Here is a 21,856-nt window from a genome sequence, read left to right as displayed (position 1 = left end):
GGGTGTGTGGGTAATCGGTGAATGGGTCTGGATGGGATGCTCTAAGGGGCAGCGTGGACTTGTTGGGCCAAAGGGCCTGTTTCCACACTGTAGGGAATCTTATTTAATCTATTGCTCCTGACACAGGGTCCTGATCCAAAATGGAAAATCACATTCCATTGTCCCTATTAAATTATCCCGCCCTGGTTCAACCTGCCCTTGAGGGAAGGATTAAAATTTAGGGTTTACATTTCAGTCAGAAGAGTCTGGCCTTCATTCGAAATGCCTGAACTGCTCAACAATCCAAATGCATGCACAGTGCTGGAACCTGTCCAACTCAATTTGGCCCAGTGCCATTACAATTAATAGATTATTCAACATTGGTTGATTAGAACAGTGAATCAATTAATCATGAAAGTCCCTCCTGACTCGTGAGCAGAAGGCCTGTGTTAACAGCTAGGCTGATCGAGTTTGTCAGCTTTCAGGGTAGAGTTTGCCCTCACGTAATGAGGAGAAATAATAACAGAGAAAGAGGTTCATTTTCACCGAACTCTCACCATTGAAACCAGGCTAGCCATGTGGCCAGGGTAGAAGCCACTATCTCATTCATACTCCTGTCTGAGTGCCACTGAATCTCGCCCCCAGCAATGACTAGGCCTTTCCCTGATCTGGGAAACGTCTGCGCATATCTCCATCTCCTTTTTTCGATAAACGACTCCTCTTAAAACTTGTGTCTTTTCCCAAGCTTTCTGTCGCTAGACTTACATCTCCTTCCTGGAAAGGCCAGCATTTTTTGTTGATGCCATATTGTCATATTGGATTGTAACTGACCTTCAGGAAAGTTTACGATTAAAGATTCTGGGCGCTGTCTGCACACAATGCTGTGACTCTGCCTGCTAAATGGGCTCAAAGCTGGATCAATGGGAGCCACTGTGTTTACTGTGAAGACGAGTCTGAACAAGAGTCATAGCGGACTCGAAATGTTAACTCTGTTTCTCTCTCTACAGATGCTGCCAGACCTGCTGAGTTTCTCCAGCATTCTCTGCATTTGTTTCAGATTTCCGGTATCCACAGTGTTTTGTCTTTAATTAGAGTGGAATGTAATGATGTCTAATTCAAAACTTATAATGTGTTTCATTACCTTAAATAAGCTAAGCCATGGAACTAAATGATCTGTGATGAGCAACTGATTATCAGAAGACCATATGTGTCATGTCAATGGGTAATTGATGAGCTATTGTGACACTGTGGTGATATGAGTTATCAACAATACATCCTTAAATAGGACAGCAGGTTATCACGAGCAATAGCTAACACATTGTAGAAAGTCACTTCTAATTAGGTGATTTTTAAAAAAGATTTTGGCTATATGGGCATTTTTTGCTTAAAAAAATGCATTTATAGGATTGGAGCCTGTTACTAGTCACCAGTATCATAAGCACTAAAGTAATATTTTTAAAAATGCATTTAAGAATTTCCTTGCTGTTAAAGAAAGGCCATTTCCTCAGTACATCATCCAAAATGGATTTCATCATTCATTGTCGGAACAAGCCAGTTGCAAAATGGCTGCCATGTTGCACTGCACAATATCATTAGCCTAAATAATTAGGTACAAAGTGAGTTAAGACGTAATTAGTCATTCCACAAATGAAAATCTTTTCATGAATATTAATAATTTTGATTCTGATATTAATTTTGACAGTAATTACAAAAACCACCCAGCTACATTCATAACACATCCCTTCTTATGTTGGGAGAGATAATGGGAACTGCAGATGCTGGAGATTCCAAGATAATAAAATGTGAGGCTGGATGAACACAGCAGGCCAAGCAGCATCTCAGGAGCACAAAAGCTGACGTTTCGGGCCTAGCTCTCTGATGAAGGGTCTAGGCCCGAAACGTCAGCTTTTGTGCTCCTGAGATGCTGCTTGGCCTGCTGTGTTCATCCAGCCTCACATTTTATTACCTTCTTATGTTGGGGTTATTTTTATCCCTTAATTGAATACGATGACTTCCAGAGGTTGGACTAGAAAAGATTGAAAGTGGTAGAAAGGATTTCATGAAGGTGACTTACTCCAAAAATGTGAACTGAGAAATGTTTCACTCTGCCATTACGTTTTCTTAAAGGGACACTTCAATGTGGAATATCAGAAGTAAAATCTATCGAATAGAGTGACACTAAACCCCATAATGAGATTGGGCCCCCCAAGGGTTATGAAGGGACTGTCATGGACTAATCCAGCACAAAAGGAGGCCATTCGACCCACTGAACCTGTGCTGGCTTTTTGAAAGAACAATCTAATTAGTTCCACTCTTTCAGCAGATTTCATCTTCGAAAGTTTGTCCCCATTTGCCTATAGAAAGTTACCACTGAGTCTGCTTCAACAGCCCTTTTGGGTCATGCATTCTAAATCATAACAACTGTCTATGTGAAAATAACTCAAATATCTGAACAATTCTTTGGACAATTCACTTAAATGTGTATCCTCTGTCTCTTGCACAGTGGAAAAAATCTCTTTCGATTTACTCAAGTAATTCCCTTCATAAATGTCACACCTCACCCTTCACATTTTCTGCTTGAAGGAGAATTTACCCCAAAGTTTTCAGATTGTCCACACAACTGAAGCTTCTTGACCCTGATACTGTGGAGGCAAACTGCTCCGTTCCCTCTCATGACATTAAGCATCCCTCCAGATGGCCCTAAATGGTCATTGATTTTATAATCTCATACACACTGGGAACAGGAGTAGGCCACCCCACCCTTCCAACCTGTTTCACCATTCAATAAGATCATAGCTGATCTGATTTTAACCTCAGCTCTACATTCCTGCATATACCCTGATGACCTTGTTTCCCCTTGATTACCAAGGATGCATCTACCTCTCTGTGAAAAAGTTGCCCCTTTAGGTTCCTTTTAAACCTTTCCACTCTCAACTTAAATCTATGCAGGCTAGTTTTGGAATCAGCTACCCTGGAGAAAAGACCTTGTCTATTTACCCTATCCATGTCCCTTATGATATTATAACCTCTATAAAGTCATTCCTCGGCCTCTGAATCACCAGGAACAATAGCCCCAGCCTATTTACCCTTTCCCTCTAGCTCAAATTCTCCAAACCTGGAAACATCCTTGTAAATCTTTTCTGAACCCTTTCAAGTTTCACAACATCCTTCCTACGGCAGAGAGACCAGAATTGTATGCAGTACTCCAAAAATGGCCTAACCAATGTCCTGTACAGACACAACATGACCTCCCAACTCCTATACACTGACCAATAAAGACAAATGCTCCAAACACCTACTTCACTATCCTATCTGCCTGTGACTCCACTTTCAAAGAACTATGAATCAGCATTCCAAGGCTTCTTTATTCAGCAACACTTCCCAAGACCTTACCATTAAGCGTATACGTGAATAATCCTTTCCAAAACGCAGCACCTCACATTTATCTGAATTAAATTCCACCTGCCGCTCCTCAGCCCATTGCCTCATCAGATCAAGGTCTCATTGTACTATCCAATAACCTTGCTCATTGTCCACTGCACCACCAACTTTGGTGGCATCTGCAAACTTATTAACCACCCCTCCTATGTTCACATCCAAATCATTTATATAAATGACAAAAAGAATGGACCCAGCATCAAAGGTAACAAAGTACGGAGCTGGATGAACACAGCAGGCCAAGCAGCATCTCAGGAGCACAAAAGCTGACGTCTCGGGCCTAGTCCCTTCATCAGAAAAGGGGGATGGGGAGAGGATTCTGAAATAAATGGGGAGAGGGGGGAGGGAATTAGGTGGAGAGGAGAGTATAGGTGGGGAGGTAGGGACGGGATAGGTCAGTCCGGGGAGCACAGACAGGTCAAGGGGAGGTGGGATGAGGTCTCCCCTTCCCCCACTGCATCCCAAAACCAGCCCAGCTCATCCCCGCCTCCCGAACCTGTTCTTCCTCTCACCCATCCCCTCCTCCCACCTCAAGCCGCACCTCCATTTCCTATCTACCAACCTCATCCCGCCCCCTTGACCTGTCCATCCTCCCCGGACTGATCTATTCCCTTTCTCATTCATAAAGTCAGGAGGTATGGGATACAAGGCGATTTGGCTGTCTGGATTCAGAATTGGTTGGCTGACAGGAGGCAGAGAGTGGTTGTAGATGGTAAGCATTCTGCCTGGAGGTCAGTGCTGAGTGGTGTCCCGCAGGGCTCTGTTCTTGGGCCTCTGCTCTTTGTAGTTTTTATAAATGACTTGGATGAGGAGGTTGAGGGGTGGGTTAGTATGTTTGCTGATGACACAAAGGTTGGAGGTGCCGTTGACAGTATCGAGGGCTATTGCAGGCTTCAGCGAGACATTGACAGAATGCAGAGCTGGGCTGAGAAATGGCGGATGGAGTTCAACTTGGATAAATGCGAAGTGATGCACTTTGGAAGGTCAAACTTAAATGCTGAATATAGGATTAAAGGCAGGATTCTCGGCAGTGTGGAGGAACAGCGGGATCTTGGTGTTCAAGTGCATAGCTCCCTCAAAGTTACCACCCAGGTGGATAAGTTTGTTAAGAAAGCATACGGTGTTTTAGAACATAGAACATTACAGCACAGTACAGGCCCTTCGGCCCTCGAATTTGTGCCGACCTGTCATACCGATCTCAAGCCCATCTAACCTATACTATTCCATGTACGTCCATATGCTTGTCCAAAGACGACTTAAATGTACCTAAAGTTGGCGAATCTACTACCATTGCAGGCCATGCGTTCCATTCCCTTACTACTCTCTGAGTAAAGAAACTACATCTGACATCTGTCCTATATCTTTCACCCGTCAATTTAAAGCTATGCCTCCTCGTGCTCACTGTCACCATCCTAGGAAAAAGGCTCTCCCTATCCACCCTATCTAACCCTCTGACTATTTTATATCTTTCAATTAAGTCACCTCTCAACCTTCTTCTCTCTAACGAAAACAGCCTCAAGTCCCTCCGCCTTTCCTCGTAAGACCTTCCCTCCATACCAGGCAACATCCTAGTAAATCTCCTCTGCACCCTTTCCAAAGCTTCCACATCCTTCTTATAATGCGGTGACAAGAACTGTACATAATACTCCAAGTGTGGCCGCACCAGAGTTTTGTACAGCTTCACCTTAACCTCTTGATTCCGGAACTCGATCCCTCTATTAATAAAAGCTAAAACACTGTATGCCTTCTTAACAGCCCTGTCAACCCGGCTGGCAACTTTCAAGGATCTGTGCACATGGACACCGAGATCTCTCTGCTCATCTACACTGCTAAGAATCTTACCATTAGCCCTGTACTTTGCCTTCCGGTTACTCCTACCAAAGTGCATCACCTCACACTTGTCTGCATTAAACTCCATTTGCCACCTCTCAGCCCAGCTCTGCAGCTTATCTATGTCTCTCTGCAACCTACAGCATCCTTCGTCACTATCCACAACTCCACCGACCTTAGTGTCGTCTGCAAATTTACTAACCCATCCTTCTACGCCCTCATCCAGGTCGTTTAAAAAAATGACAGCAGTGGACCCAACAGCAACCCTTGCGGTACACCACTAGTAACTGGTCTCCAGGATGAACATTTCCCATCAACTACCACCCTCTGTCTTCTCCCAGCAAGCCAATTTCTGATCCTAACTGCTATATCTCCTACAATTCCATTCCTCTGCATTTTGTACAATAGCCTATTGTGGGGAACCTTATCGAACGCCTTGCTGAAATCCATATACACCACATCAACTGGTTTACTCTCATCTACCTGTTTGGTCACCTTCTCAAAGAACTCAATAAGGTTTGTGAGGCATGACCTTCTCTTCACAAAACCATGCTGACTATCCCTAATCAATTTATTCTTTTCTAGATGATTATAAATCCTATCCCTTATAACCTTTTCCAACACTTTACCAACAACTGAGGTAAGGCTCACTGGTCTATAATTACCAGGGTTGTCTCTACTCCCCTTCTTGAACAGGGGAATCACATTTGCTATCCTCCGGTCATCTGGCACTATTCCTGTAGACAATGACGAGTTAAAGATCAATGCCAAAGGCTCGGCAATCTCCTCCCTGGCTTCCCAGAGGATCCAAGGATAAATCCCATTTGGCCCAGGGGACTTATCTATCTTCACCTTCTGAAGGATTTCTAATACCTCTCCCATGTGAACCTCAATCCCACCTAGTCTAGTAGCCTGTACCTTAGTATTCTCCTCGACAACATTATCGTTTTCTAGAGTGAATACTGTTGAAAAATATTCATTTAGTGCTTCCCCTATCTCATCTGACTCCACACACAACTTACCACTACTATCCTTGATTGGCCCTAATCTTACTTTCGTCATTCTTTTATTCCTTAAATACCTATAGAAAGCCTTAGGGTTTACCCTGATCCTATCTGCCAAAAACTTCTCATGTCTCCTCCTGGCTCTTCTGAGCTCTCTCTTTAGGCTTTCATTAACAGGGGGATTGAGTTTAAGAACCACGAGGTTATGCTGCAGCTCTACAAAACCCTTGTGAGACCACACTTGGAATATTGTGTCCAGTTCAGGTCGTCCTATTATAGGAAAGATGTGGAGGCTTTGGGGAGGGTGCAAAGGAGGTTCACCAGGATGCTGCCTGGAGGGATCATAGTTTTAAGGTGTTAGGAGGAAGGTATGGAGGAGACGTCAGAGGGAGGTTCTTCACCCAGAGAGTTGTGAGCGCATGGAATACTTTGCCAGTGGTAGTCGTGGAAGCAGAGTCATTAGTGACATTTAAGCGACTGCTGGACATGCACTTGGACAGCAGTGAATTGAGGGGAATGTAGGTTAGGTTATTTTATTTTTGGATTAGGATTATTCCACGGCACAACATCGTGGGCGGAAGGGCCTGTACTGTGCTGTACTTTTCTACGTTCTATGTTCTAAAAGGACAGTATGAGGTCAATTGGAGACGAAAAGTCGCCTCATGGAAGTTAGAGTTATAGCAGAGACACGTGTGGCCCTGATATTGGCATGAAAGAAAGTTATGGAGACTGGAAAGAGAGAGCTGTTAAGATGATGCGATGATGTGTCAGTGACAGAGTGGTAATTTTGTTTTGTTTATTCATGGGGTGTGGATGTCACTGGCATTTATTGCTCATCTCTAATTCGTAACTCTGAACTGCCCTCTGGGATGAATAATACATGCTGGCCCAGCCAACAGCACCCTCATCTAGTGAATGACTTTTTAAAAAATTGCTTTTATGAGTTTCCTGAGATTTGTTGCAGGTCATAATGGATCATCCACTCGGCACTTCCAGCTGAAGAGTTCTGCAAATGCTTCAGCCTTATCTTTGGCACTGATGTGTTGGGCTGCTTCATTACTGGGGATGGAGATACTCATGGAGCCTCCTCCTGGGAGTTGTTCAATGTCTGTCTAGTTTCATTCCTTACAAAATTTTTAGCAGTTGATACAACTGAATAACATACTACACCTTTTCAGACAGCTATGGGTCTATATTCACGGTTAGGCCTGACTTGATAAGGACCTTGCTTAAAGGACATTAGTGAGCCAGTTGGATTTTTAATACAATTATTCCATGGTTATAATTTGCTATTTATTGAATTTACCACCCAGTTTGGTGGGATTTGAACCCAGGTTACCCCATCTCTGATTTCCCAGTCCAGTCACAATACTGTTACGTTTCGCCTCCACTGTGTCACCAGGCTAATACTTGGGAAGCCCAGTGCCCTCATCTGCAAACACAGATTCAAATCCCACCATGGCGCTTGGTATAATTTAAAAATTCAGTTAATAAACTCTGGAATTGAAAGCTAATCCTATTAAGGGTGACCATGAAATTATCAGAAGTTGTTGTTAAAAAGCTCTCTGCTTTATGAATGCCTTTTAGGGGAAGGATATCTGCTATTCTTGCCTGGTCTGGCCTATTTGGGGCAATGTGGTTCCTATTAGCTTTTCAATGAGACAATCTAAAAGCCGCTCTGTTCAATGACAATCTGGGCTAGGTAACAAATACTGGTCTTGCCAGTGGCATCTGTATGTCATGAAGAAATTCAGAGACTCTTAGAGTAAAAAAGAACTATTGAAGTCAAAATGGCACCAATATCGTGAGACTCTGACGGTGTAAATTTAGCATTTTATTTATCCATCCAGCATTCTTTTTCCACCTTCAACTGTCCCTTGATTCAAGTGGCTTGCCATTTCAGAGGGCAGTTAAGAGTCAACCATATAGTTGTAGGTCTAGATTGACATGTAGGCCAGACCAGGTAAAGATGGCAGGTTTCCTTCCTGAAAGAATATAGTGAACCAGATGGGTTTTCAAACAGTGGCCACCATTCGACTAGCTTTTAATTGAGTTGAATTTCAGGGTGTCAGCTGTCAGGGACATATTTGACCCAAACCCCCACAGCATCTGCTCTGTGGGAGGGTGACTTGACCTGCAACATTAACTCTGAAACTCTCCACAGATGCTGCCAGACCTGCTCGGCTTTTCCAGCAATTTGTTTCTGTCCCACAGCAGTAACCTGGTGTGTCAATCCTAGTCCTGCGGCAACACCAACATATCACTGTTTGCCAAGGCTGGTTCTGTGATCACCTCCCTTCCCAACTGAGGTGGAGCTGTTGTGCCTGTTTCTCTGCTGAGAATGTGTTGACAGTACTGAATGTTTTATGGGAGAGCTCTGTGTTGCCCTAACCACATGGCACACAAAGGAAAGCAGGAGAAGAGAAACTGACCTGTCCTTTCCCGTTTCCCGCTGGAAGACCTTGTCACAGTAGTTCATCCGCTCCTCGGTGGTCACATAGATCTTGGCATGGGGGTAGTTCCTTGCCATCTGCCGCAGTTCGTTGTAGGTGGCCCCTTTCCCGTCCCTTCGCATGTTCCGATAGGGCCCCCAGATCACGTAGATGGTCTCGTTGGCCTCTCCGAAGTAATGCTGTTGCTTCTGCCTGAGGAGGGGCACGCTGGTGTGAGATACCACCCTGACGCTGGTCCTGGTTCCGACATCTGCCTCGAATCCGGCTGTGGGTGCGTTGTTCATTCGCCAAACGCAGGCCGAACGGTCAATCACGGAACCCGCTCGCTGACCCAGCATCTGGCCGGAGCTCGATACGATGCTACACAGGTCGCAGTGCAGGCGGAGAGGCTGAGGGACACAGAGATTGCCAAAAGGTCAGAGATTTCCACTCATCGCTCACACCAAATAAAACACGAGAGACATCAAGAGCATGTGACGGCCTCGCGGCATTATCACTTGGCTGTTAGCCCGTGTGAATCCTGTCGGTAATTTGAATTGAAGAACGAAAAACAAAACTGAAATTATGAATGGGGTTGACTCTTAGCTGCCCCCTGGGCAATTAGGGATGAGCAATAAACACTGGTCTAGTCAGGGACACCCACATCCTGTGAATATACTTAAACAAAGTTAACATGAGGAGAATGATGGCCTAACAGTATCATTGGCAGATTATTATTTCAAAAATCTCAGGTAATGTTAGGGAGACCTGGTTCAATTTCCAAAATGGTGGATGTGAACTCAGGGATAAATGTCTCATCATAACCATGAAGATATTGTCATAAAACTCACCTGATTCACTCATGTCCTTTGCCTGGTCTGGCCTACATGTGATTCCAGACCCACAGCAATGTGGTTGACTTAAAGTGGGCAATTAAAGCAGGGTAATAACTGCTGGTCAAACTAGTGATGCTGACGTGCTGTGAGTAAATAATTAAAAAAACCCTCTTGCTTCCAAACCTGAGGAGCGATTTCTTCACCCAGACAGTGGTGAGCTGTGGAATTCTTCGCCACAGGGGCCAAGAAATTGGATGTTTTCAAGAAGGCAAGATTACAGAAAAGACGTGAAGCGTTGGAAAAGGTGCAGAGGAGATTTACCAGGATGTTGCCTGGAATGGAGGGAAGGTCTTGCGAGGAAAGGTTGAGAGAGCCGGGGCTTTTCTCTTTAGAACGATGAAGGATAAGTGGTGACTTGATAGATGTGTACAAAATGATCAGAGGTGTAGGTACAGTGGGCAGCCAGAGACTTTTTCCTAGGGTGGAGGTAGCTTTTACGAGGGGGTTTTAAAGTGAGTGGAGGTAGATATAGGGGAGACGTCAGAGGTAGGTTCTTTACTCAGAGAGTGGTCGGGGTGTGGAATGCATTGCTGGAGAGGGTAGTGCAGTCAGCCTCATTCGGAGCATTTAAATGGCTATTAGATAGGCATACGGATGATTGTATAAGGTAGGGGTGGAGGTTAGATAGGATTAGGATTAGGGTAAAAATTAGGCACAATATCATGGGCTGAAGAGCCTGTACTGTGCTGTGCTGTTCTATGTTCTTTGTTCTAAGGAGTTAGACATAGTTATTGGGCCTAAAGGGATTGAAGGCAATGGGAGAAATTGGGAGCAGGGGACTGATCAGTCACAATCATATTTAAGGGTGAACTAACTTGAAGGGCCAAATGTCCTATTCCTGCTCCTATTTTACGTGTTTCTCACACACCCACCATCCATCATTAACATCTCCATCTTTACAATGTGCTGCCTTTCCACAGAAAGACAACCAAGCATTGATGATTCATTACGCATCTGTTTTCTCCCTCCCCACGTTATTCAGAGCCATGTCCTGGACATTAATCTCCAACACAGGAATCCTTGCTCACAGTGATACAGGGCACTTTGTGAAAACACTATGGTTTTATTTGTTTCTTTTTGAAGAGAGATTTTAAGATAGACGCACTGAGCTGTCTATTTGAATTCAATAAAATAAAAAAAGCAGAACAATAGAAGCTGACCGAATGGGTGGGGTCAAGCTCCCACAAAATTAGGATTTTTAGGTTTTCAGTAGCAGTTGGTGCTAGGGACTTGAAGCTGGGTTTGGAAGCTAAAGTACATCTCTCCCTCCTACTGTCCCTCATTCAGAGTTTTCTCTTGACTTTTTGTCAAGAGAACTACAGAATTGGCTGTGAGACAATCTATTTTACTGAATTTGCTTTTGCCAAGGGTGAGTTTATAGGTTGTTACGATATTGGAAAAGTTGTGATCTGTTATTCTGTTAAGTTTTCCAATAGAGCTAAGTCATTCCAATTCTTTCTTTTGTTGTCTTTTGACTATAATGCTTCAAGATCGGCAGTCTGATCAATCAAATTGTATCCGGAACACAACACCTGGCACTTGCCTTTAAAACAAGAAAAAGTTAGGATTTAGGCTATCGTCATAGTATATTTTGAGAGGCTTTCATCCGGTCCATAACACACTGGACCGGGTCTTGCAGCTGAACATCTCAGGTGTGATGACACCTGTTCCCAACCCTTGTTCCTCAGCATGAATTATCGGTGTGACATTGTCGGACCAGTAATCCCAATTCATTGTGTCATTCTTTGATAATGTGGAAGGTGAAGGGGCATTGAAATCAGAAACCTGCACCCCATTTAAGAAATAAACAAGCTATCCATTGTATTGTAGGTGCAATTGTCTATAAATTTATACTGCACAATGTGTCGGTGCAGGCTTGGAGGGCTCCTGTTTTGTTCTTTGTTCTAATTGATTTTTCTGCAGTCCATGAGATGTAGCAATAGAGGCCAATCAGCCCGTTGAGTCTGCTATGCCATTCAATGAGGTCATGGCTGATCTGATCATCCTCATCCACACTTCCCCTGACCCTTGATTCCCTGACTGATTAAAAATCTAACTCAGCCTTGAATACACTGAATGACCCAGACTCTGCAGAAAGAATTTTACAGTTTTCACTACCCTCTGAAAGAATAAAGTCATCTTCCCCTCTGTCATTAATGGATGACCCCCTAGTTGTTCGGGAAGTTCATCAGGTGAGATTCCTGACAGGTCGGTGGGTTCACCACTAGGGCAGATTGAAAGGATTGCTGGTGAGACCATGGCTGAACGTGGTAGTACACTATAAGTGACAGCCCTGTTTGGTTGTGGATTCCTTTCGGTATTTTACTGGATGGGAGAACAGGTATAGAGGGGGCAAGGCAGCCTGCGATATAGAAATTGGTGGCTGTGACAGAACTCAGGTTAATAGCCTGATCCCTCATCCTGACCTGATTTTCTCTAAATTTGTTCTTGGGATGTGGGCATCGCCGACGACTTATCCCACCTCCTTAACTGCCCAGAGTGTCAGCTATACTGCTGTCGGTCTGGAGTCAGATGTAGGCCAGTCCAAATAAGGAAAACAATTTACAAATAAAGGAAATTAGTGCATCAGACAGATTTTCACAAAAAATTCCAAAGTTTCACAACTATCTAGAGACTAGCTTCTTTACATTTTAGACCTTTTTTATCCCCCCCTCCAAACTTCACCATCTGCTATGACAAGATTTGAACCCATGTGCCCAGAACAATGGCCTGCAGTTCTGGAGTAATAGTCTTGTGCAGTTACCACTATGCCACTGTCTCCCCCATTGGATTGGGCACTGCGTCGTCTCCCTGGTGACAAATGGTAATTCGCCGCCTCCCAGACTGGCTTCTGATTGGTCATCTGATGTTTGATTTGCTTGGGGAGGGTGTGGCAATGTGAGTAGATCACACACTTCCATTCCACCTCCCTCACCCCAATGGGGACAATGTAATCCAACATGAGAGAGCCATACGGATCAGAAAGAGGAAGTTAGTTTCGGGGAGATACTTGTGAGGTAAATGTGAGATCATCCATTTTGATAGGAATAACAGCAAAAATGCACTGTTGTTTAAACGGCGAAAAATTGCAGCATGCTGCTGTGCAAAGGGACCTATGTGCCCTTGTGCATGAATTACAAAAAGTTGGTTTGCAGCTGCAGCAAGTAATTAAGAAAGCAAATGGAATGTTGTTCTTCATTGCTACAGGGATACAGTTTAAAAACTGGGAGGTTATGCTACAGCTGTATAGTTAGACGTACTATGCACAGTTTTGGTCTCCTTACTAGAGAAAGGAGGTATTAGCACTGGAAAGTTCACTAGGTTAATTCAGAGTAGAGAGGGTTGGCTTATGAGGAGAGATTGAGTAGACTGGTACGAAACTCATCGGAATTTAGAAGAATGAGGTGGGTCTTATCGAAACATATAAAATTATGAGCGGAGTAGATAGGATAGAAACCGGAAGAACTGCGGATGCTGTAAATCAGGAACAAAAACAAAGTTGTTGGAAAAACTCATCAGGTCTGGCAGCATCTGTGGAGGAGAAAACAGAATTAATGTTTCGGGTCCAGTGACCCTTCCTCAGAACTCCTGAAAACTCTGTTTTCTCCTCCACAGATGCTGCCAGACCTGCTAGCTTTTCCAGCAATTTTGGACTTAAGATAGAAGCACGGAGGTTGTTTCCACTGGTGGGTGTAACTAGAACTCGAGGGCCGTAGCCTCTAAATAAAGGGAAGCAGATGTAGGACTGAATTGAGGAGGAAATTCTTCACCCAAAGGGTTGTGAATCTGTGGAATTCCCTGCCCAGTGAAGCAGTTGAGGCTACCTTGTTGAATGCTTTTAAGGCAAAGATAGATAGATTTTTGACCGGTAAAGGAATGAAGGGTTATAGTGAGACGGTGGTTAAGTGGAGCTGAACCCACGAAAAGATCAGCCCTGATCTTGTTGAATGGCAGTGCAGGCTCGAGGAGCCAAATGGCCTACTCCTGCTCCTATTGCTTTATGTTCTTACATTGTGCACTTGGTTTCCTCATCTTCACAGCAGGGGCCTTCAAGAGGTGATGCATAATTCAGTCTTGATGTTGGCTCTCCTCTTTGAAGGAACGTTTCGATGTGTTTTACTTGCCTGCATTTCTGCATATATCTGCAATTTTTCTTTCTTTCAAATATATATATATCTCATTCTCTTCTCAAAGTTATTACTGAATCTGCTTCTGCCTCTGATTCAGATAGCTTATCACCACATTTTGTCTTTTGCTCTTTTTTTGTCAATTATTTTATCTGTGTCCATGGTTTCTGACCACCACCCCCCCACCCCCCACCAGTACAAACAGTTCCTTCCTATTTATCAAAACCTTTCATAATTTTGAACACCTCATTAAATCTGCCCTTAGCCTTTTCTATTCTAAGAAGAATAAGGCTGGCCTCTCTCGAACCTCCTGATGAATATCAATGAAAGAAATGCACTTTCTCTGGGATAAAGTATTAGATCTTTCCTTTGTGAATATTATCCATTGATTAATACTGAAATTTCTTGCTGCAAATTACAACATACATTTCACATTGCAATTTGCTTCTTCTGGCTGTGGGATTTAAACAGTTCTGTTGTTAGGGAGCGATAGTGTGTCAATTAAAAATGCCTATTGTTAGCCTATGACAATGACATGTTAACGCATACTAAATAAGTACTGGCCTGGAGACAGATAAATAGATTAACATTGCCAACAGCCATGTATTTAAATCAAGGTACGACAATGTCATGGTTATGGGTTGTGGAGATAGCATCATGAATTTGGCATTGATGTGGATGATTAACCAGGACTTAAAGTAACAGCGCAGACTCAGGGGCTAATGGCCTATTCTTTTCCTCTCTTGCTATATTCTTCTTGGTTTTTGCAGGTCTTTCCCAATTCCACCCCAGCAGGATTGGAGAACTGAGTGACATGGATAGAGTGGTTGTAGAGAAGATGTTTCCACTCGTAGGAGAGATTAGGGCCTGAGGGCAGAGCCTCAGGGTGAAGGGACATAGAACTGAGATAAAGAGAATTTTCTTCAGCCAGAGCGTGGTGACTCTGTGGTGCTCATTGCCAAAGAAGGCTGTGGAGGCAAATTCATTGTGTATATTTAGAACATAGAACATAGAACATAGAACATAGAACAGTACAGCACAGAACAGGCCCTTCAGCCCACAATGTTGTGCCGACCATTGATCCTCATGGATGCACCCTCAAATTTCTGTGACCATATGCATGTCCAGCAGTCTCTTAAATGACCCCAATGACCTTGCTTCCACAACTGCTGCTGGCAACGCATTCCATGCTCTCACAACTCTCTGCGTAAAGAACCTGCCTCTGACATCCCCTCTATACTTTCCACCAACCAGCTTAAAACTATGACCCCTCGTGCTAGCCATTTCTGCCCTGGGAAATAGTCTCTGGCTATCGACTCTATCTATGCCTCTCATTATCTTGTATACCTCAATTAGGTCCCCTCTCCTCCTCCTTTTCTCCAATGAAAAGAGACCAAGCTCAGTCAACCTCTCTTCATAAGATAAGCCCTCCAGTCCAGGCAGCATCCTGGTAAACCTCCTCTGAACCCTCTCCAAAGCATCCACATCTTTCCTATAATAGGGCGCCCAGAACTGGACGCAGTATTCCAAGTGCGGTCTAACCAAAGTTTTATAGAGCTGCAACAAGATCTCACGACTCTTAAACTCAATCCCCCTGTTAATGAAAGCCAAAACACCATATGCTTTCTTAACAACCCTGTCCACTTGGGTGGCCATTTTAAGGGATCTATGTATCTGCACACCAAGATCCCTCTGTTCCTCCACGCTGCCAAGAATCCTATCCTTAATCCTGTACTCAGCTTTCAAATTCGACCTTCCAAAATGCATCACCTCGCATTTATCCAGGTTGAACTCCATCTGCCACCTCTCAGCCCATCTCTGCATCCTGTCAATGTCCCGCTGCAGCCTACAACAGCCCTCTACACTGTCAACGACACCTCCGACCTTTGTGTCGTCTGCAAACTTGCTGACCCATCCTTCAATTCCCTCGTCCAAGTCATTAATAAAAATTACAAACAGTAGAGGCCCAAGGACAGAGCCCTGTGGAACCCCACTCACCACTGACTTCCAGGCAGAATATTTTCCTTCTACTACCACACGCTGTCTTCTGTTGGCCAGCCAATTCTGTATCCAAGCAGCTAAGTTCCCCTGTATCCCATTCCTCCTGACCTTCTGAATGAGCCTTCCATGGGGAACCTTATCAAATGCCTTACTGAAGTCCATATACACCACATCCACAGCTCGACCCTCATCAACCTTACTAGTCACATCCTCAAAAAACTCGATAAGGTTTGTAAGGCATGACCTACCCCTCACAAAGCCGTGTTGACTGTATTTGATCAAGCCATGCTCTTCCAGATGGTCATAAATCTTATCCCTCAGAATCCTTTCTAACACCTTGCAGACGACAGACGTGAGACTTACCGGTCTATAATTGCCGGGGATTTCCCTATTTCCTTTCTTGAAGAGAGGAATTACATTTGCCTCTCTCCAGTCCTCAGGTACGACTCCAGTGGAGAGCGAGGATGCAAAGATCTTCGCAAGTGGCGAAGCAATTGCATTTCTCGCTTCCCAAAGCAGCCGAGGACAAATCTGATCCGGGCCTGGCGACTTGTCAATCTTAATGTTTGACAAAATTTTCAGTACATCAGCTTCCTCTATCTCTATCCATTCCAGCATGCACACCTGCTCTTCAAAGGTTTCATTCACTACACAGTTCGATTCTTTCGTAAAGACAGAAGCAAAAAACTCATTTAGGGCTTCCCCTACCTCCTCAGGCTCCACACACAAGTTCCCTATGCTATCCCTGATCGGCCCTACTCTTTCTTTGACCATTCTCTTATTCCTCACGTAAGTGTAAAATGCCTTTGTGTTTTCCCGGATTCCTTCTGCCAAGCCTTTCTCGTGCCCCCTCCTGGCTCTCCTCAGACCATTTTTGAGCTCCTTCCTTGCCTGCATGTAATCCTCTCTAGCTGAACTTGACCCTAGCTTCCTCCACCTTATGTAAGCTACCTTCTTCCTTTTCACTAGAAGCTCCACCGCTCTCGTCATCCAAGGTTCCTTTATCTTACCCCTTCTTGCCTGTCTCAGAGGGACATATTTACTCATCACTCCCAACAACTGTTCCTTAAACCATCTCCACATGTCTATAGTTCCCTTACCATGGAACAACTGCTCCCAGTCCATGCTTCCTAACTCGTGTCTAATCGCATCATAGTTTCCTCTTCCCCAATTAAATATCCTCCCATTCTGCCTAATCCTCTCCTTCTCCATAGCTATGTAGAATGAGAGAGTGTTATGGTCACTATCACCAAAATGCTCTCCCACCACAAGATCTGATACCTGCCCCGGCTCGTTTCCGAGCACCAAGTCTAGAATGGCCTCTCCCCTCGTCGGCCTGTCAACGTACTGCGTTAGGAAACCCTCCTGAACACACCTTACAAAAACAGCTCCATTCAAATCTTCTGCTCGAAGGAGGTTCCAATCAATATTAGGAAAGTTAAAGTCACCCATTACAACAACCCTACTGCGTCCACACTTTTCCAAAATCTGAGACAGAGATAGATCGGTTCTTGATTGGTAAGGAGATCACATGTTACAGGAGAAGATAGGAGAATGAGGTTGAGGAATATATCAGTCATGATTGAGTGCGGAGCAGCCTTGATGGACTGAATGGCATAACTCTGCTCTTATATTTTATGGTGGAAATTCAGCCCTATGTTATTAAAGTGGGTCTGATCAACACCAGCTGACAAGTGGACTGAGCTAACTAACCCGCAGCATTGCACAATCAGCTCCACCGCCTCTCCCCCACCGACACCTAGCCTGAACCATGGAAACAAGCCTGTCCTTGGCCGACCTCAAGCATCATTAGATATGAGCAACATCTAAATCCAAGCTGAAGAACGTGAGGATGACCATGTTACGAGCTCAGCTGGTTATGTTAAATTGGTCGCTAATATGTTTCATCAAGTTTGTCTGGTCACTAGGAGCAAAATGTATTTATATCCAGGGAGCTATCCTCCGCAGACGAAAAGAATAAGTTCAAATCTTGGGGCAGTTATTGATTCCATGGGTGTGAGGGAGCCACTGCTTTCTCGAGAGCAATATCTCAGCTCAGCAACCTCTTCTTTCAGTGGTCTTGATGGTTTTGACTTTGAAATTTGAATTCATCCTGATAAATGTAAGACAAAAGATTTTGCCAAATGTCTCCCTTCTCAGCATAGTGAGGTTCTGTTCAGAGTCAATATTTAAAAATCATCTGAAACAACAACAGTAATTGCTGGAGAAGCTCAGCAGATCTGGCTGCACCTGTGAAGAGAAATCAGAGTTAACGTTTCAGGTCTGGTGACCCTTCCTCAGTTGATCAGACCTGCTCCAATAACATAACATTCTGAGGAAGGATGATGGGACCCAAAACATTACATCTGTGAAGAGAAATCAGAGTTAACATTTCGGGTCCCATCATCCTTCCTCTGAATGTATGTCATCGGAGCAGGTTTGATCAACTGAGGAAAAGTCATCAGCTCCTGGTGCATATATGTGAATGCTTGTATGTGCGTGCAAAGGGGCAAAATTCATGTCCCTGTAAGACTGACAATAAACTAGACTCTGAGTGGTAAGCTGGTGTTGATAGCTTCCGACACACATGAAAGAACTTCATCAACATTTCCTCCACCATAATCCTCAACACCGTTGCCCCATGAGGCTGTGTTACTGAGCCCTCTGCTATACTCACAACCGTGTGGCCAAATTCTGCCCCAACTCCATTTACAAGTTTGCTGAAGACACCACTGTAGTAGGCCGGATTTCAAACAACGATGAGACAGCGCACAGGAAGGAGAGTGAGTGCTTAGCAGCATGGTGGAAGGACAACAATCTCCCATCAACATCGACAAAATGAAAGAGCCAGTCATTGGCTTCAGGAAGTGGAGTGGAGGGCACGCCCCTGTCTGCATAAATGGTGCTGAGGTGGAGATGGTCGAGAGCGACAAGTTCCTGGGGGTGACAATCACCGACAATCTGTCCTGGTCCTCCCACTTCGACACGACGGTCAAGAAAACACAACATCGTCTCTACTTCCTCAGGAGGTTAAGGAAATTTGGCATGTCCTCAAAGACTCTTGCCAATTTTTATATGTGCACCATAAAAAGCATCCAATCTAGATACATCGCAGCATGATATGGCAACTGCTCTGCTCAAGACCACAAGAAATTGCAGAGCTGTGAACACAGCCCAGTCCATCACACAAATCTGCCTTTCATCTATTGACTCCATCTGTACTCCCCAGTGCCTTGGGAAAGCAACCAACATAATCAAAGAGCCTATCTTCCATTGGGCAGTAGATATAAAAGTTTGTATACACATGTAGGTAAGTTCAAGAACAGCTTCTTCCTCCCTTCTGAATGGACCTCGCAAATTTCACACTTAATGCTGGTGTTGCTCTTTGTGCACCTTCTCTGCATACATAATATTGTATTCCTCACTCTGTTCTATTACGCTGATGCATTTTGTATGGTATTATCTGCATATACTGCATGCAAAACAAAACTTTTCACTGCGTCTAGTCACAACAACAAATCAAATGAACATATGTGGAGATTGTTGAGAAATCTATGGGATCTGTTTTGACTATATTTGTTGTTTGATATGCTCTGCGAAATGTTTGACTACAGTTTCCTGTTACCCATATTTACCTCTTGTTATTTCTAATTGGATGGTAGAATATAGGTTTTTCTATACACAGGACACTTGCAGCTCTTAGCCTCTTAATACGTACCTGGTATCTCATACTTGGTCAACTTTTCAAAACATAACTATTCATGAGTCAGATCATAACGCAAATCCAGTGGTCATACAGAAAGGTCATAAGGAATAAGAACACAGGTAGACTACAGATCCCATTGAGTGTGATGTGCTGTTTGATGTGATCATGGACAATCTTCTGCCTCAACTCCACCTTCTTGCTCATTCACTTTATCTCTCAAGTCTCTGATAGATCAAAGAATCTGTCTATCCATGCCTTAACCATATTGATTTTTTTCAAACTTGGTCATGGGCTATCGGAGAATCTGTAACTGTCTGATACACCATGGAGTGAAGAAATTTCATCTCATCTTGATTCTAATGTTCAACCTTTTCTTCTGAGACAGTGCTCCTATGTGTTTCAATGATATTGCTTTCTGTTCTTCTAAATTCCAGAGGGTACAGACCCAATTTACTCAGCTTCGCACTGTGCCACCCCGACAAAGATATCTGGACTACGAGTTGCCCAGTCTTACCAGACCATAATGCTGCTCTCTCATTAGAGAAAGAGAGATGACTGTTAGTGGTTTAACCTGAGAACCACCATACCTCCGGCAAGGGGAACAGTTGAGGAGGAGAGTCCTTCATGGCAACCACAGCTGGTGATGGAAGATTAAAACCATGCTGTTGGCATCACACTGGTTTGTAAACCAACCACCCAGCTAACTGAGCTAAACCAACCTTAACCTTAGCAGTGTTGATCAATAGAAAAAGGAATAGGCTGCTGTGTCCCTCAAGACCATTCCTCTATTCAATAAAATCTTTACTGAACACCTACAGCAAGCCCATCACCCAATTCCCCATTTCCCTTAATTCTATGTGTCTACTTCTATCAATCTCAGTCTTAGCCACTGAATGACCACAGCTCTCTAAGACCTAGAATTCCTCAGAAAGGATCCATTGAATCATTGCATCTGTGTCAACAATTCTGGTACACCAACAGTCTACTGTTATCCCACTATCCCACAGATATTAAAATTCTTCTGAAGTCCTTTCTCCTTTGCAATAACATTACACTCTTTACTTGAATAGGCCCTTGTGGCGAAGCATTCTGCCTGAGCCATTTCCTTTAACTTACTGTTTATTCTTCTGAGAGTGATCGCTAGTCTGTGCCTCCACCTTGACACAGAACAATTGGGAAATTAAAATAACCAAAAGAACTGTGGACGCTGTAAATCAGGAACAAAAACAGAAGTTGCTGGAACAGGTCAGCAGGTCTGGCAGTAGAGAAGAAAATCAGAGTTAACGTTTCGGGTCCGGTGACCCTTCCTCAAAAGTGTACTGTTCTGAGGACCCAAAATGTTAACTGATCTTTTCTTCGCAATTGGGCAATAGTCCAGCAATATTTACTCTCTAATTTAAAAAGGTCAGTCAGAAATGGAGTGTGCGGAAGTTAATGGAGGAATGAGTTTTGGGAAGGAGATGAGATTAGGGTGGTACAGTGGCTCAGCACTGCAGCCTCACAGCACCAGGGACCTCGGTTCAATTCCATTCTCAGGCAACTGTCTGTGTGGAGTTTGTGCATTCTCTCTATGTCTGTGTGGGTTTCCTCCCACAGTCCAAAGATGTGCAGACTAGATGAATTGGCCATGCTAAATTGCCCACACAGTGTTCAGGGCTGTGTAGATTAGGTGGGTTATAGGAGGATGGGCTTGAGTCAGTGTGGACTTGTTGGGCCAAAGGGCCTGTTTCCACACTGGAGAGATTCTATGATTCCGGACAGCAGGCTGAATCTCTCCTTCCAGTCTGTAAAATCCTAAAGGCCTTCCTGCTGACTAACGCTTCAACTCCAGTAAAAAGAGACACAGACTTTTTTTCTTTGTCTCTGCTTCTAATTCTGAAATCTCAAAAGAACAGAGATGATGTGGAGACACAGATAAAATGAGTGAGAGCAGTTACTGCCAGTCAAGACTGAGCTCTGTCTGCATGAGAAACCAGCCCTGCCTGAGATAGTACAAGCTCCATCACACAAGCTCCCCTAACAGAACAACAGATGGTCCAAGGCTTTTATTAATACCGCACCATTTTGTAACATTTTGAGGAAAACTGTGAAGCATAACATCAAATAAATTGTACCTTGTCAACATTCCGAGAGCCGTGAGTCGATAACTTGTTGAATGGACTGCGTAGCTCTACGGATATATGAGTGATATGAGAAAGCAAAGGACCTATGGAGAGCGGGAATGATTGGACAGTCCTGTGAAGGAACTGTTGCAGGTATGGATGGCTGAATGCTCACCTCAGCTGTGGGATTTTAAAAGAAAATGTTACATTTCTGTAGCGCCTTTCACGATCTCAGGACACCTCTGTTCACTTCACAGTCAATTAAGTACTCATGAAACAAAATTAGAAATTGTTGGAAAAACTCATCAGATCAGGCAGCATCTGTGGAGAGAGAACAGAGT

At 44.0% G+C, this 21,856-nt stretch overlaps 1 protein-coding gene across 3 annotated transcripts in view; it reads right to left on the bottom strand.

Annotated features, from left to right (window-relative positions):
• st6galnac3 (ST6 (alpha-N-acetyl-neuraminyl-2,3-beta-galactosyl-1,3)-N-acetylgalactosaminide alpha-2,6-sialyltransferase 3) overlaps positions 1-21,856 on the bottom strand; it is a 307,564-nt gene that overhangs the window by 139,288 nt on the left and 146,420 nt on the right. For all 3 annotated transcript variants that reach the window (XM_048538730.2, XM_059648118.1, XM_048538731.2), the window contains one exon: positions 8,684-9,093. In XM_048538730.2, the coding sequence (XP_048394687.1) occupies positions 8,684-9,093 (410 nt within the window). The remainder of the gene's footprint in view (positions 1-8,683; positions 9,094-21,856) is intronic.

Source organism: Stegostoma tigrinum, chromosome 8, assembly GCF_030684315.1.
Source record: "Stegostoma tigrinum isolate sSteTig4 chromosome 8, sSteTig4.hap1, whole genome shotgun sequence".
In the NCBI taxonomy this organism is placed as follows: Eukaryota; Metazoa; Chordata; class Chondrichthyes; order Orectolobiformes; family Stegostomatidae; genus Stegostoma; species Stegostoma tigrinum.
Note: the sequence above shows the minus strand (reverse complement) of the source record. Positions and strands in the feature narration are given on the sequence as shown.